The 15,405-nt window shown below is 37.0% G+C and overlaps 2 protein-coding genes across 2 annotated transcripts; one reads left to right on the top strand and one right to left on the bottom strand.

Annotated features, from left to right (window-relative positions):
- The first annotated feature begins 5,327 nt into the window (after positions 1 to 5,327).
- LOC145638845 (pentatricopeptide repeat-containing protein At1g20300, mitochondrial-like) lies at positions 5,328 to 8,057 on the top strand. Its single transcript, XM_081689887.1, has one exon. The coding sequence runs from the start codon at positions 5,991 to 5,993 to the stop codon at positions 7,596 to 7,598; it is 1,608 nt and encodes a 535-aa protein (XP_081546013.1). The 5' UTR covers positions 5,328 to 5,990; the 3' UTR covers positions 7,599 to 8,057.
- Positions 8,058 to 9,652: 1,595 nt separating this feature from the next.
- LOC145638844 (endoribonuclease Dicer homolog 3-like) lies at positions 9,653 to 14,198 on the bottom strand. Its single transcript, XM_081689886.1, has 2 exons — positions 13,899 to 14,198; positions 9,653 to 12,894 (listed from the first exon to the last, which is right to left on the bottom strand). The coding sequence occupies exon 2, from the start codon at positions 12,831 to 12,833 to the stop codon at positions 9,861 to 9,863; it is 2,973 nt and encodes a 990-aa protein (XP_081546012.1). The 5' UTR covers positions 12,834 to 12,894; positions 13,899 to 14,198; the 3' UTR covers positions 9,653 to 9,860.
- Positions 14,199 to 15,405: the final 1,207 nt, after the last annotated feature.

Genomic DNA, 15,405 nt, shown 5'->3' with positions numbered 1-15,405 from the left:
GCTCATAGGTAGTTTTGTTGGAGATGGCTCTAACAGATACTCTGTTGAGAATATAGCATGTTGTATTTACTGCTTCTGCCCAGAAGTTTCTTGGCAGACCACTTGAGATTATCATTGTTCTAGCCATGTCTTCAAGACTTCTATTCTTGCGTTCCACTACTCCATTTTGTTGTGGAGTTCTTGGAGTAGAAAAGTTGTGATCCATACCATGCTCAGTACAAAATTCATCAAATTTAGAATTTTCAAATTCTGTGCCATGATCTGATCTAAGGTGGATCAGTGGATTGCATGTTCTTCTCTGTTCTTTCTTTACAAAGGCTACAATTCATCAAATGTTTCATCTTTGATGACAAGAAAGAAAACCCAAGTAAATCTTGAAAAATCATCAACAATTACCATTACATATCTCTTACCACTTCTACTTTGGATTCTCATAGGACCACATAGATCCATATGGACAAGTTCCAAAGGTCTTTTGGTGCTTACCATTTTCTTGGACTTGAAGGAACTTTGAGTCTGTTTTCCTCTAACACAAGCATCACACACTTTGTCATATAGGAACTTGATGCAAGGAAGACCTTCCACAAGTTCCTTAGCTCTAAGCTTATCGAGTAGTGTAAAGCTTGCATGACCAAATCTTTTATGCCATAATAAAGGATCATTCTCAATAACACTGAGACATGTTAGACTGCTATTAGGAACTTCGTTAAGATCCATAACATATGTGTTCCCTTTACGAGTTCCTTCTAAAATAATGTTCCCAGTGTCATTGTGAATGATTCTACATTTATTTGAAGTAAAACTTACTAAGTTTCCTTTGTCACAAAATTGTGAAATGCTTAACAAGTTGTGTTTGAGACCCTCGACCAAAAATACATTATCAATAGCATGGGAACTTGACCTTCCTACTTTGCCAATGGCAATTATATCTCCTTTCATATTGTCACCAAAGGTCACGGTTCCTCCATAGTAGGCATCCAGTGAGAGAAATCTAGATTTGTCTCCAGTCATGTGCTTCGAACAACCACTGTCGATGTACCAAGTGTTGTTCCCCCTCACTGGAACCTGCATGAAGAATTAAACATTAGTATCAGGAACCCAGGTTTCCTTGGGTTCCTGTGTAATAGGAGTGAGATTATTTTTCATAACCCAAATTTGCTTAACATAATTTTTATTTTTCTGTGTACTACTTTCTCTCTTTAAGCAATTCATCTGCTTATGTCCAGTTTTTCCACAGAAATGACAAACAATACTACTCGGCAAATTAACATACTTCTTTTCCTTTTGGAACTTCTTCTTGAAACCTAGTCCTTCTGTTCTTTTGGTTTGAGCATTAGTAATCCAGTCAGGAACTATGTACTCAAAAGGTTTCTTACCTTTCTTAGCCTTCTCAAGTTCCCCCTCAAGTCTGGCTTTCTCCATTTTGACTTTCTCTAAATCCGATTTCAGTTTTTCAAAATTGGTGAATTGAGCTAGAGAAGGAACTTCAGAATTAGGTGAGTCTATTCCTGATTTTAACATAGAAAGTTCAACATTTAAGAGTATGTTATCATGCTTTAAGTTTTCTAAGGTCTCTTTTAAAACACGATTGTCATAAAAAAGACTAAAGAATCTATATTGAATGTCAAATTTCATGTTGTCAACCCACTCACTATTTTCTTGGTAAGTGATCAAAGCTTTATCACTTTCCTGTTTGGCTCTATGCAATTCTTTAAGCTCTTCTTGAATATCCAAGACAGCATATATTAGATTCTTTTTAGAGAAATGTTCTAGATCTCTTTCAGAAAATCATACCTCAGCTTCAAGTTTCTTCAGCTTAGCCTTTTCATCTGATTTTGCCATTAGGCACAGATGAGCTGTTTCTTCAGGAGGTTGATCTTCTTCTTCTTCTGTATTAGTATCTCCCCAGGCGGCTAGCATTGCTTTCTTCACATTGTCTTTGGTGAAGTAAGTCTTATACACTCTGGATTCCTTGGATTTCTCCTTAGGTTTATTCTTACCGTCCTTGAGTGGACAATCTTTAATGAAGTGATCTTTTGCCCCACATTTGAAACAAGTAATGTCTCTGGAACCAGTGTGCTTCTTGTTTCTGTCAAACCTTCTACTATTCATCATCTTTTTGAATCGTTTGACTAACATAGCCATATCCTCTTCATCAACTTCAGATTCCTCTGAGTCTAAAGCCTTTAGAGCAAGACTCTTGTTTTTGGAACTTTCGTTGTTGGAACTCAGATGCAATTCATGGGTCATAAGTGATCCAACTAGTTGTTCCATATTGAACTTAGTGAAGTCCTTAGCTTCCTCCATGGCAGTAACTTTGGATCTCCATCGTTCATCTTGTGGAAGACTTCTCAAAATCTTTCTAGCTTGTTCATCAATAGGAATGTGCCTGCGAAGGGAGTTTAATTCATTAATTATGTCGTTAAATCTGGTAAACATTTCTTCTATTGTTTCTTTGGACTGCATTTCAAACCTTTCATATCTAGACATCAGTAAATCAATTTTAGAACGTTTTACCTCGTTTGTTCCTTCATGAGTGACCTCGAGTAGATCCCAAATCTGTTTAGCAGTCTTGCACCCCATGATACGATTATGCTCATGAGGTCCAAGACCACAATGTAAATACTTTATTGCTAAAGCATTCATTTCGAGTTTCTGATAATCTTCTTTGTCATAATCAGAAATAAGTTTAGGAACTACCTCATTTTTATCATTTGTTGCGTTTACCTCATAGTCACCAGCTTCAATAACACGCCAAACTTGGTAATTCTCAGCCTTAATGAAAATCTCCATTCTGTTCTTCCAGTAGGTATAAAACTTACCGTTAAACATAGGTGGACGTAGGGTTGAGTACCCTTCTTCAAGTTTTTCCTTGTAGTTCATTTCTCCTCAAGATCTTACTCAGCAAAATTATCTGCTTACACGTGAGAACCTTGATCTGATACCAATTGTTAGTTGAAACGAACACTACAAGAGGGGGGGGTGAATTGTAGATAAGTTCCTACTGACTATTTTTGCAAATTTAAAACAAAATATAAAAGGAACTTGATAGTGCACACACAGTTTTACGAGGAAACCTTCCAGGGCCCAACTGGAAGTAAAACCTCGACCCTTCTAAGGGATTTCAACACACAAACAATCCACTATAATAGGGCAATGATGAAATTACAAACCTATTATAATCCAGACCTTTATATACAAGTTCCAACTAGAACTTGTAGCACGGTAAGACTCAATCCTACCCAATTCAAATCCCCTGACTTGAATTCACTCGTACTCTCACAGTACCAATGCACTCTTTATCACAAAATAATTTCTACTGTATGTGATTATAAATCTCATACACTCTCACCCAATTACCCAATCAATTACAGTAAATAAAGTGCCTAGAATATGTTAGGCAAGCTATGCATAAAACCCGAAACTAATATGACAAGATAAAGCTTGGCAAACTTACACTTTTGATAAAGCTCACAAGATTTTCTTCACGCATAAACTTAACAAAAATCGAAAGCAGTTTTACCTCTACTATTTATACAAGTATAACTTGTATAGAAAGTAGGTTTTCAAAAGATAAAGATGTTAACTTTCCTTATCTCAAAATACGATTTTTCATAAATCATTTTATTGAAGAAAAATCCTTTCCGAAAAATACAAGAAGATATATATAAAAGAATAATATCGTTTTGTAATTGATTTTAGAAAAATAAATTAAAACAAAATCTTTTTCCAAAATCTATCTTTTTATATTTTTCCAATTTTATCTTTTTGCCAAATTATCTTGTCACGTCTCTAATAGATTTCATGCATATCTTATTAACATATTTAACAATAAATCTAGAAGATAAAATCTTAACTAAATTAATATCTCAATGTCGCGCTTCTGTAATTCTGAATATCTTGGGCTTCACGCAGGCCAGGAACAAGTTCCTGCTGTCGCTTGGTCTCCAGTTCACAACTGGAACTTCGCAGCCTAAGTTCCTTGTGGAACTTACTGTCTTCAGCTTACAACCTTCAAGTTCCTGTTAGGGAACATTCCTGTTAAGGAATTTAGTTCTTATTTGAGAACTCTTCTTCTATTGATTAACTCTTTAACTAAAGATTCTTCAAGTCTTCATAATACAAGATGTTCTTCCTCCACCAAGGTCCATTTCTCCTGTACTTAAACACTTGTAAACCTTTAGTTGAGTTTGCTTTAGTTTAAGTTCATCATCATCAAAACTTATAAGCTTCAACAAGCTAATTTCAAAAGGCTGGTTATAATAGCTGATTTGATTTGCGGGTTGTAAGTAACTTATTGTGTAAAAGTGTATGATAAGTAGTTGTTTATTTTTAGCTATTTTATTGTATTCTGTATGTATTTAATACCCAAAAACCTAAGTGTTCAATAAGCTAATTTCAAAAGGCTAGTTATAATAGCTGATTTGACTAACGGGTTGTAAATAACTTATTGTGTAAAAGTGTTTGATAATTAGTTGTTTATTTTTAGCTATTTTAGTGTATTCAAGGCTCTTGAGTTTTATTTATTTATTTATTTATTTTTGAGCCCAAAAAGCTATTTTAGTACGGACGAAAGTACAAAGTAACCAAATAAGCTTTTTATCATGGTCAACCTCTAACAGTGTTCACGCCTGTTCTAATATACTGAACTGAGGGGCCGTTTGGTTCGCACACATTAAACGGAATGGAATCAAAAAAGGGAAAGGAAGAGAAAGGAAAGCTAATCCTTTATTTTTGTATTGTTGTTTGTTTTACATAAACAAAGGGAATCACATTTGCAACCACCACTACTCTCCTCCTTCTACAACCACCACTACCCCTTAAATCTACCCTTCACCTACCACCACCACCACGACGTTAGCCACCACCCTCCTCACGACCTTCCATCGTCTCCCCTATCGCCTGCCCTTGCCGCCACTGGTTCCCTCCCCTCTACCGCCGTTAATGTCCTTTTCTCTCTCAATTTTTTTTTAAAATTTATTTAATAGATCTAGTTGTTTGGTTGTTTTTAGATTATTTTTAGATGTTTGTGGGTAACTTGGGGTGTTTATGGAGAAATATAGGGTTTTTTGGGTGGTTTTTGTGGTGAATCTGGAGGTTTTGGAGATATGGGTGGTGGTTGTGTCGAATTGGGTGAGGTGGTTCACAAGGATGGGTTTTCGGGTGGGTTTAGGTCGATTTGGTGCAATTGTTTTCGGGGAGGGTGTATTAAGGATGGTTTCGGTGGGGTGGTTGTCAAGGAGGGTGGGTTTTTTCCTGTGGGTTTAGGGCGATTTGAGAGGCCGGTTATGCCGGTGAAGTTGGGTCGGTTGATGGTGGTGGTGTCAATGGTTGGGCGGTGGTTTTGGCGGCGGTTAAACAATGGTGATGGCAGCTAAGGCGGCGGCTATGGTTGTTGGGCGATGCATCTGGTGTCGGTTAAACAATGGTGATGGCGGCTAGGGTTCTGGGCGGTGGTTCTGATTGTTGGGTAGTGATTTCAATGTTGGTCAAAGGTATTTACAAGGTGGTCATGGCAGTTGGGTAAAGAGGGATTTGGGGGAAAGAGTGATTCCTTAGAGGGGGTGGGGGAATCAAAGTAGAGGAAAACGGGGTAATAGGAGGGGTAAAAGGAATGATTGATTGTGTGTAGCAAACATCATCAAAGGGATTTAAGGTAGTTGATTCCCTTTTCCCTTTCTTGAATACCCCAACCAAACGGCCCCTGAATATAATTGAAATGAATTGTTTATAAGAAAAAGAAATTTGGAATCAAACTGAAATACTAGTAAATCTTTATCAAACAAGCCTTAATTTTAGTATCTAAAGCGACGTCGTTTATATTGTCCTCTGACCTCTGTACTGTGTACTCTGCTAAAGGGTTTAGGCATAAACCTCAGCTTCCTCCGTTGGTGAAAGCTCGCTTGATTTCTTCCCATTTCCCATTTCCCATTTCTAACAACCATAAACAAAAATTAAAGCTTTCTTCAACATTCCTACATTTGTTTCAAATGGCTTTAATTAGAACAAGATTATCATTTTCTCTCTCTAAAATTTCCCTTAAACCCTTCTCCACATCCGCCATTGAAACTCTGCAACCCCAGAAATCTGACAATGAAGATGATATTGAAGCTCCAGAACAACCCAGAAAACCTTCCAATCTCTCTCCTCAAGAAACCCAAATCGCGGAAAATTTCCATTCTTTAATCAAAGACCATTTCCGCAAAAACCCTAATTTTGAAGAAAACCCTAATTTTCTAAACCCTAATTTCACCATCCCTTCTCTTTCCCTCTCCTTCTCGAAGCTTTCCACCGTCGATTCTCTCTCCCCTGAAATCGTAACCTCTGTTATCGAACGGTGTCGTATTGTCCGCCATGGAGTTCCCTTTCTTCAAGCTCTCGCTTTCTTCAATTGGGTGGTTGGCCAGCATAATAATGGCGTTATTGTCTTGACGGATGAGGCTATTGCGGAAATGATCGATTTAGCTGGGAAGGTAAGGAAGTTTGATTTAGCATGGAGTTTGATTGATTTGATGAAAACTAGTAATTTACCAATTTCTGTAGATGTTTTTAATTCCTTAGTTAGGAGGTATGTTAGGGCAGGAATGGTAGCCGAGGCGATACACGCATTTAATCGAATGGAGGATTACGGTTGCCACCCTGATAAGGCGGCATTCACGGCTATCATTAGCATTCTTAGTAAGAAAAAGAAGGCGGCCGATGCTCAATCGTTGTTTGATAGTGTAAAAGATAAATTTGAACTTGATGTTGTGCTTTATACTAGCTTGGTGAATGGGTGGTGTAAGGTGGGGAATATTCCGGAGGCTGAGAGGGTTTTTGGTGAGATGAAGAAGGCCGGCATTGAGCCTAATGTGTATACTTATACGATTGTTATCGATGCTTTGTGCAGGCACGGGCAAATTACTCGTGCCCATGATGTTTTTTCGGAGATGATTGACAAGGGTTGTCAGCCAAATGTTGTGACCTTCAATAATTTGATGAGGGTGCATGCTAAAGTGGGGAAGACTGAGAAGGTCTTGCAGGCTTTTAATCAGATGAAAAGGCTTGGGTGTGAGCCTGATGTGATCACCTATAACTTTCTGATTGACTCCCATTGTAGGAATGACAATCGGGATGAAGCTACTAAGTTGATTCGCCAAATGGCGATCAAAGGATGTGTTCCTAATGCGCATAGTTTTAACCCAATATTCATCTGTATAGCTAAGGCTAAGGATGTGAATTCTGCTCATCGTTTGTTTGCAAAGATGAAAGAATTGAAGTGTCAGCCTAATACAGTGACATACAATGTGCTGATGAAGATGTTTGTGGAATCCAAGTCGACTGATATGGTTCTAAAGCTGAAGGAGGAGATGGATGAGAATGGCGTAGAGCCTAATGTGAATACTTATAAGACATTGATCTCGATGTTTTGTGCAATGGGGCACTGGTCCAAAGCTTACAAGTATTTTAGAGAGATGATTGAAGTGAAGAGTTTGGTGCCAAGCTTGCATCTATACAACATGGTTTTGAATCTATTGAGAAAAGCGGAGCAGCTTCAGTTGCATGAAGAATTGGTGGAAAAGATGGTTGACAGGGGATATGCTACTCGGCCTATTTGAAGACACAGTATACGAGTGCTACCAGTTTGAGCTGGATTTTCTGTGCTGCACATTAATTGACCTCGGTTGTTAAACTTAATAGGAAGGGAAGAAGAAAATTTTGTGGAAATGTATTCCAAGATTTGTCCCTTGATTCAGTGATATATACAGTGCACTCTTCTATTCTCGTATTTTGATGCTAATGACGGGCAAGGTCCTTACAAATTAGTTTACAATAAAACACTGCAAAGCAACTCCTTTAATGCTTTTGTTGAACTTCTTGTCAAGCTCAAGAGGCAGAGCCTGGACAACTATTATTGTGTTGGCGTGTTCAATCTCACTTATTGCCATTCTCTTGAGGCAGAGCCTGGACAGTTTTTGTGTTGGCTTGTTCAATTTCTCTGTTTGCAACCCAATCTAGTGTACATACATAATTACTGTTTTCTATTCTCATAATATACACTTTGCTGTTTTTGATAAGTCATGCAATTGGAATGGCATGAAGTTTCACATCTTTTCCTAGTCAATTTATATGTTTTACAATGCATTATCGTAGCATAAAAGCACTTGTTTTTCCAAGTCAATCTCACTTCCATAGTTCCTTGCAATAATCTGAATTTTCCTTTTCAAATGTATACTCCGTATTTGGAAATTGGAACCATGTCTAGAGTAATATATTATCTTCTTTTTTACTTTATTGTCCAATAAGGTTAGGGTTAAATCTTAAAAATAAGGGCTAATAAGTGAAATACAAATGAATGCATAGGGTATTATATTTGCCTTCTTTAAAAATGTTTAGTTGGATTAGTCTGCTGCTGTCCAATGGGTACACGAAAGTGATGAAATTGCTTAGACTCTTTTATTTATTCATAAAACGCGCCTGCCTTTTTAAAATTAAATTGAAAACCAAAGCGCAGGACTTAGAACTCATTAGATCTCAAGACTGGCAGCATAATGTTACAGAAGAAATTCTCACATCTCAAGACTGGCAGCATAATGTTACAGAAGAAATTCTTACGACGTATTCCACATACATATCCTCATTTAGAAAAAGATTACAGCAGTCAACAGATCATGGCTGAACCACCACAGTGAGGGAGTACATCAGGTAGCCAGCAAGCCAACGAGCTTTGTGATTTAAATATATCCTCTTGTAACAGAACATTTCCCCCAAAGCAATGAATGGTCAGCATTCTCAGCAACCTTGCATATCGAGCATCTCATCTAAGCGTTTCACTCTCTCCTTCCCTTCACTTAGCAGGAAACGAATCTTCTGCTTGTCTTGACAATCCCGGTTCTTCTCTATCTCTTGCCTTATTGTTTGCTGCAATTCAACTGCAATTGCAAGGACAACCATAATCTCTTTCAGAACTTTCACCAGAATCGGCACAAGATTACTTGTTAAGAGGCATGATCCACTGAAGATCGTAGAAAAAAACGTACATTATGAATCCATAACACACAAAGCTGCAAATGTATTACTACAACTATCATGACCAGTGATTAATAATGGAAAGATTGGAAAATTGACAAGGTTAGGTGATGAGCCAAAGTGAAACAATAAATTAATTCTCTGGTACCCAAAGTAAATTTACCCAAAGATGAGGATCATGAAGTACCCAGAATGGATTATTTTGCCTGCTTTAGGCAACCAAGGTGATATATAACAACCAACTGCAATAACTAATGAAGGAATTCGCAATAGCTCTCGCAACTGATAAAACAATAGCAGCAGAAAATATATGAGAGAGAGAGAGGGGGGGGGGACCTCTGGATTGAGATGGGGCTCGCCTAGCCGTTCTCAGTGCTTCTCTATACAGCTTCAGTACTCTAGCACGAAGAATAAAAGCCTGTAAATCAAGAGTGACACCCATGACGACCTGCTGCAATCATATTCTTCAACGTTAAAAGGGAGATTAGAGAGGTTAATAAAGGGAAAATACACTGGAAGAATAAAGGTTACATCTACAGACAAGATGTTTATTAAATGTCCTAATGACGATGATCAAGCAACAGGCAAGACAGAACAACAATACGGTGTTCGCAGTTACAGTAATGTTACACCATTATGTACAAGGGCCATAATCTTAAATTCAAATTCGTTAAGACTAAACAACAGGGTAATCTATCCTTCTTAGTTATTCAGGACTCCATTACATAGCTTGTCCTACACCATCTAAGCCTAAAGGCAGAAGGAATCAAGAGTTTGAATCCTAATCACTAGCATCCATCAAAGCTTGTCATTTCAGTTCATTAAGTCTACCCTAATGTTCCACCTACTTATTAGCAATTGATAACTAGTTTTCCCTGCTGTTCCAACTCATAAAGCAAGTGCAGTGCTGCCGAATCTTGAGAACTTTTCTTATCAGCTCTTTGCTCCCCCATGGCCTCCATGACACCATAGTCAGGTATGAGCAAAGAGATTTTCGATGTAAAACCATTGAAGCCGGTCCTTTTATCTGAGCCTTCGCCGAATTCAATAGGTGATCTTGACTTTTCTTCATTAGTTTCAAAGCTAGGCATAGGCCACTGCAATCTTTTACACAATTCATACAATGAGTTTCTTGGCCCCCCTTTATCTGTTTTAACAGCTGCAATAACTGGAATAGCAGCATCTGGAGCTTCATTATCTCCACAAGGCAGCAGAGAGACCTTTTGCTTCTTCTGAGATGTATGTTTTCTTTTCATGACACTGAATTTCATATCGATCAGGCCTGAACTGACATCATTCAATTCCTGTTTTTTCCTCTTCAAAACACATTTATCATATGACATTCCTTTGTTATCCAGTCCTTTCAACAAATAAAGAGCAGCTTGTCCCTTGGCAGCTTTTTTAGTTTTACCAATTCCTTCTCCTATCAATAAAATGTCTTCCAGTTGTAGTCTCAATTCTGCAAGCACCACATCTTTGTCATTGATACAATGTTCTTTGAAAAAGTATCCAAGGCGATCACACAATTCATTCAATTCACGGAAGGGAGGTAACTCAAGATTATCAGGTGTTACAATAGGAGACAATAAAGGGAAAAATATTCTCCACACTTCTTCGACATTAAGCTTGGTATCAATTAGTATTGCCCCGGCAATACTCTCCAAAAGGTCACCAAGAACCTTGGGGCACTGCCTTCCTTGCAGCGACTTAGAATCTTCTGCATCCATAACCAGTGTAACGTACTCTGTTATCTGTTTTGAGATTGACTCGGAAGAAAGCTGAAGATGCTGATACAGGTTTCGCCTGACAGAGACTTGGGCAAAATTTTCGTTGTTCACAGAAGCTGAACGTAGGTCAGTTAACTCTCCTGGATCAATATCCGTGTGGTTCTGATAAAGATGCCATGTTATCAGCACATCCAGCACAGCGTCCCCCAGAAACTCCAGCCTCTCATAACAGTAGCCCACCCCAGATTCTTGCTCTGTTAAATGAGTAATAGCTTCGAGTAGCAGTCCTTTGGTAGAAAAGTCATACCCGAGTTTGGATTCCAAGGCTGTAATCTGATCAACTTTTTGGATGCAAGATCGGTCAGATGCCAGATTAATAGCTTTGTCAACATAACCAGGCCCCAGTTCAGCTTCAATTCCTAGCCATTTCATCATATGGAGAGCAGCCATTAATCCACCACCAACATAGTATGCTCCAATAACTGCCTCAACACAATCAGCTATGCTTTTGGAAACCAACCACCGATGTCCCTTGTCACAGCTCTTTCCAAGTACGGTATTTTCGTCAATAGTATGAAATCTCTTATCTAAAGGCACTTCAGATGTGTCAACACCATGTGAACAAGGAACCGGATGAACTGAAAGCTGCCCAGGAGCAACCCATCGACGAGGCTCAAATGCACTATCACGAATGTATTCGTGCAGCTTGCGCTTAGTTCCCAATTTATGTAAGTTAGCATTGCAAATAGTACTTTGGCGCTGGCCAGATAACTTTCCTTCATGTTCATGGGGACTTTTAAGAAAAACATGGCAGCTCACAACATACTTTAGCACTGAATCACCAAGCAACTCTAAACGCTCTGAAGAAAAATCTTCACAGCATCTGAGAGTTGTAAGTGCTTCCAAAATCAGTGAGCTTGGCATATGAAAGTTACAGGCAATCTCTTTCCTTAGCTGACAGGCTAACATCAGAGACTCCAGCCTGTGAATCAAAGAAGGTATTAAATACAACGCCCTTAGAGTTGATAGTTGGATATCAATACAGACTAAAAGCTCAGGTGGCATGTGAACATGATTCTGTCGCTTTGAGTCAACCAGATCACCACTTGACAGCAACTTTCGACGCAACGCACTAGCCTCACTATCTGAGAGAAGATTAAATGGATTATGAGTCTGCTTCAACAGTAACAATGGCTGTCCTGGATAGAACAGCACAATTCCGTACTTCTTGTTGAAGTAATCAGCAAAACTAGTATACTTTGATGGTGCCCCATCAACATTAGAATCAAAAGGGCTCTCAGCAGAGGTATTGACCAAGACTTCTCGAACATAGTATATCCTTCCAGTGTGGATGGACATAACGACAGTTTCTTCCAAGTTCTCTATAGACAATGAACGGTTAGCCAAATGTATAGTATTCTCACCAGCGTTACCTGCTGAAGAGGGGTCACCAATCGAGCTCCTATATTGGGCCCCAGATTGTTCAGCACTCAACCAAGCAGAATTCCTCATAAATTCTACCACAGAGACACAGGAATCAATGCCCTTCCAGTCAATTCTCCATGAATCATGATCTACATAGTCTAACGACTCAATTGGTAAGATCAAATAAATGTATGAAGTACTCCACAGAAGACCAGTGTCTCTCTGAAGAAGAAACTCTCTATTGACCCCACTTGCTTTTGATCCTAGAAACAATTTTCCATATAACCCATTAAAGAGAAGTTCATGAAAGTGCATTGCTCGCCTTATTTGGTCCGACCCCAAATGCACTTCACCACATGGCATAACCGATGATTTGACCATCTTGTCAAGTAGATACAAGTCAACTTTAGTATTAGCTACATCCTCATCTAGCTTCAACTCCGTCAAGAGTACAAAACCAGGGTACAACTCACAATCACAAGAGAAATCAATCTTGTAAGCATGGAATACAGCTCCATGAGGGTTATCTCTCCAAGTACCAGATAAGGCATTAACATGAACTGTCCCGTGCAACTCCTTTCTTTTTGTGGTTCCAGCACCAGCAGACTCATTGCATTTCACTTTTGTATCACTTTCATCAAGTCCTATATGATGACCATCTAGGATATCCATCAGATGCAATGCCTAACAATATTACAGAAATTGCACAATGACTTTGGAGATGATGCAACCCCTACACAAAAATTATTGAAACACCCATAAGTACTCAAGAAAACACCAGTACAAGTACAAACACTTTGATTTTTGTGACGAGTGCACATGTTCTCCTGCCAGCAATGGCATCTGGACTTGTTACAGAGAGAGAAAGAGACAGAGACAGATAGGTAGGCAGATTGAATCACAGCCCATGGCATCTGGACATCATCCATGTCGAACATAAATGCAGACACTTAAAATGTACATGGGCAATTGAGCATCACCCTTCAAAATACAAAAACCTTGCAAATTCTGATGCATCAACTCCAACATTTTTAAATAATTGACAAGTTTGATGACTGTCAATAGCTAGGACTTAACATTGTGGATGGGTATCAAAACAGAAACGTTTCAAGCCGATTGCCAACGCTAATGCTAGATGCTGTGACAATCTCATTCCACAACACAGGCAACAAAATCTTCAAAATACCATAATATTGGCAAGGAGATCAATTCTACTTACACCAATGAATTGATCCCCTTACAACAAACAGAGAAGAAATGTCTATGAACTTGCTCATATTAATTCGAGTATTAATACGAACCGCATCTGACTCATCAAAACCAATTACCTAAAACATTTCAGCAAATGCAACACTTCCTCAATTACATAACTTCTAACAGGCCCGTCCCTGAGCCATAGCAAGAGGGGATAAAAGGTCCATTTTCATAGTTCCCTCCTAACATTAAAGGCTTATACAATGTAAACAAAAGCATGCATTACATAATTAAAATCACAACCAAATTTGACTCAATTATCAAATTAGGCTCCAAAAATAACATGAAATTCTTCTTGATAAAGAAAATCAACAAACTTTTCATTGTAATGAATTCAGTAATTATAACAAACAATTTAAAATTCAACAAAGAACAACCCTAAATTGAATATACTGACAATTAAATTAATGATTTACACTAAAGTGTGACATTTATATTCGATGATTAAAAAAAAAAGAAAAGAAGAAAACTAAAACATTTTACCTCAGAAGCTGCTTCAATGGAGGAGAGAAAGCTCAGATGCTGTTTCAATGGAAATTTCAGAGTATGCAGTATCAATGGAGTGTGGAGATTCTGGAGAGAGAGAGAGAGGGTTAAACGTTAAAAACCTCCAAAGGATCAAAAGAAATTAAAAAAAAAAAAAAAAAAAAAAAAAAAAGTAAATAAGAATAATATTAATAACAGGTGTATGATGTTAAGTGGCGCATCTTAATAATATCAAACGGTCAGAATTTATTCTCATTTATGTATGTACTTTCTTTTACAAGTACCAAACACTTTGTACTTCCTAACCAACTAAACTTGGTCTAATAGAAAAGCTTGCTTCCATCAACTTTGAGGTAGGGTTTAATGGAAAATGATTTTGGCACACCAAAATTGATTTTATGCTCTTCTTATAAAGGAGTGTGCAAAAATCAATTAAAGGTGTACTAAATTTAATTTTCGGATTTAATGCATGAGTCACTTAATTTTGCCCAAAGGTGGTCAAGAGAAGAAACATGATTTATTTATTTATTATTATTTTTTTTTAATCATTCGGGGCTTTTTAAGAGATCAAGGGACAATTTGTAAATAAATCAACTAATTTTCATTAAATGTGGTATGTTGTACATATAATTGTTAATTTAATTTTGAAAACGTTGAGTGATTGGGATTTTTTATTGCTTTATTTACAAAATAGTCAATTGATAAACGTTTCTTGTTTAACAACTACATAGAGTAAGGTTTGCTCGTTTTACAATACTATCACACGCTTTGATGTAACACCATTCACATACTTCCTTTTTTTTTTTTTTTTAAATATGACCCCTTTCATGTTTTCCAATGCACGGGTACAATGATTGATAATTTAACTAGATTAACGCGATGCACGGTTTTAAAATAAGAATTGAATTATAGACTTTTTAACATGTATTGAAAGAAAATAACTTCATCATTTTTCCTAACTAATTTCTAATTAAATATGAATATGCAATTCCTGAAAGTGCATAATTTTCATATTTAATTAAGAAATTTCAATTAAATTATATTAGTAATTATTGTTAAAAACTCGTAAATAACTAAATAGCATGTGTAGATAATTTAAAATTTGAAAATTCAAATGGAATATATTTTCAAAGCTATGTTAAATAGAGTACCTTAAAAAGGAAAAAGAAATATAACATCATCCTTGCATTTTGGAGAGAAAAATTAAACTGGAAAATCTCATTCGCCAATTTTGCTTACGTGTCATTTTAATTATTTAATTTTAAAAGAAATTAATAATCTTGTATTTAATTGGTTACCACTAAAATTTATTTTCCTACATGGCGTGTTGAAAAAATTAAATCCTACGTGGCTCTCTAAAAATTCTGGAAAAAACTCTCCTTTATATATATATATATATATATATATATATATATATATATATATATATATATATATATATATATATATATATATATATATATATATATATATATATATATATATATATATATATATATATATA

The sequence above is a fragment of the Chenopodium album genome, chromosome 7 (genome assembly GCF_948465745.1).
Source record: "Chenopodium album chromosome 7, dcCheAlbu1.1, whole genome shotgun sequence".
In the NCBI taxonomy this organism is placed as follows: Eukaryota; Viridiplantae; Streptophyta; class Magnoliopsida; order Caryophyllales; family Amaranthaceae; genus Chenopodium; species Chenopodium album.
Note: the sequence above shows the minus strand (reverse complement) of the source record. Positions and strands in the feature narration are given on the sequence as shown.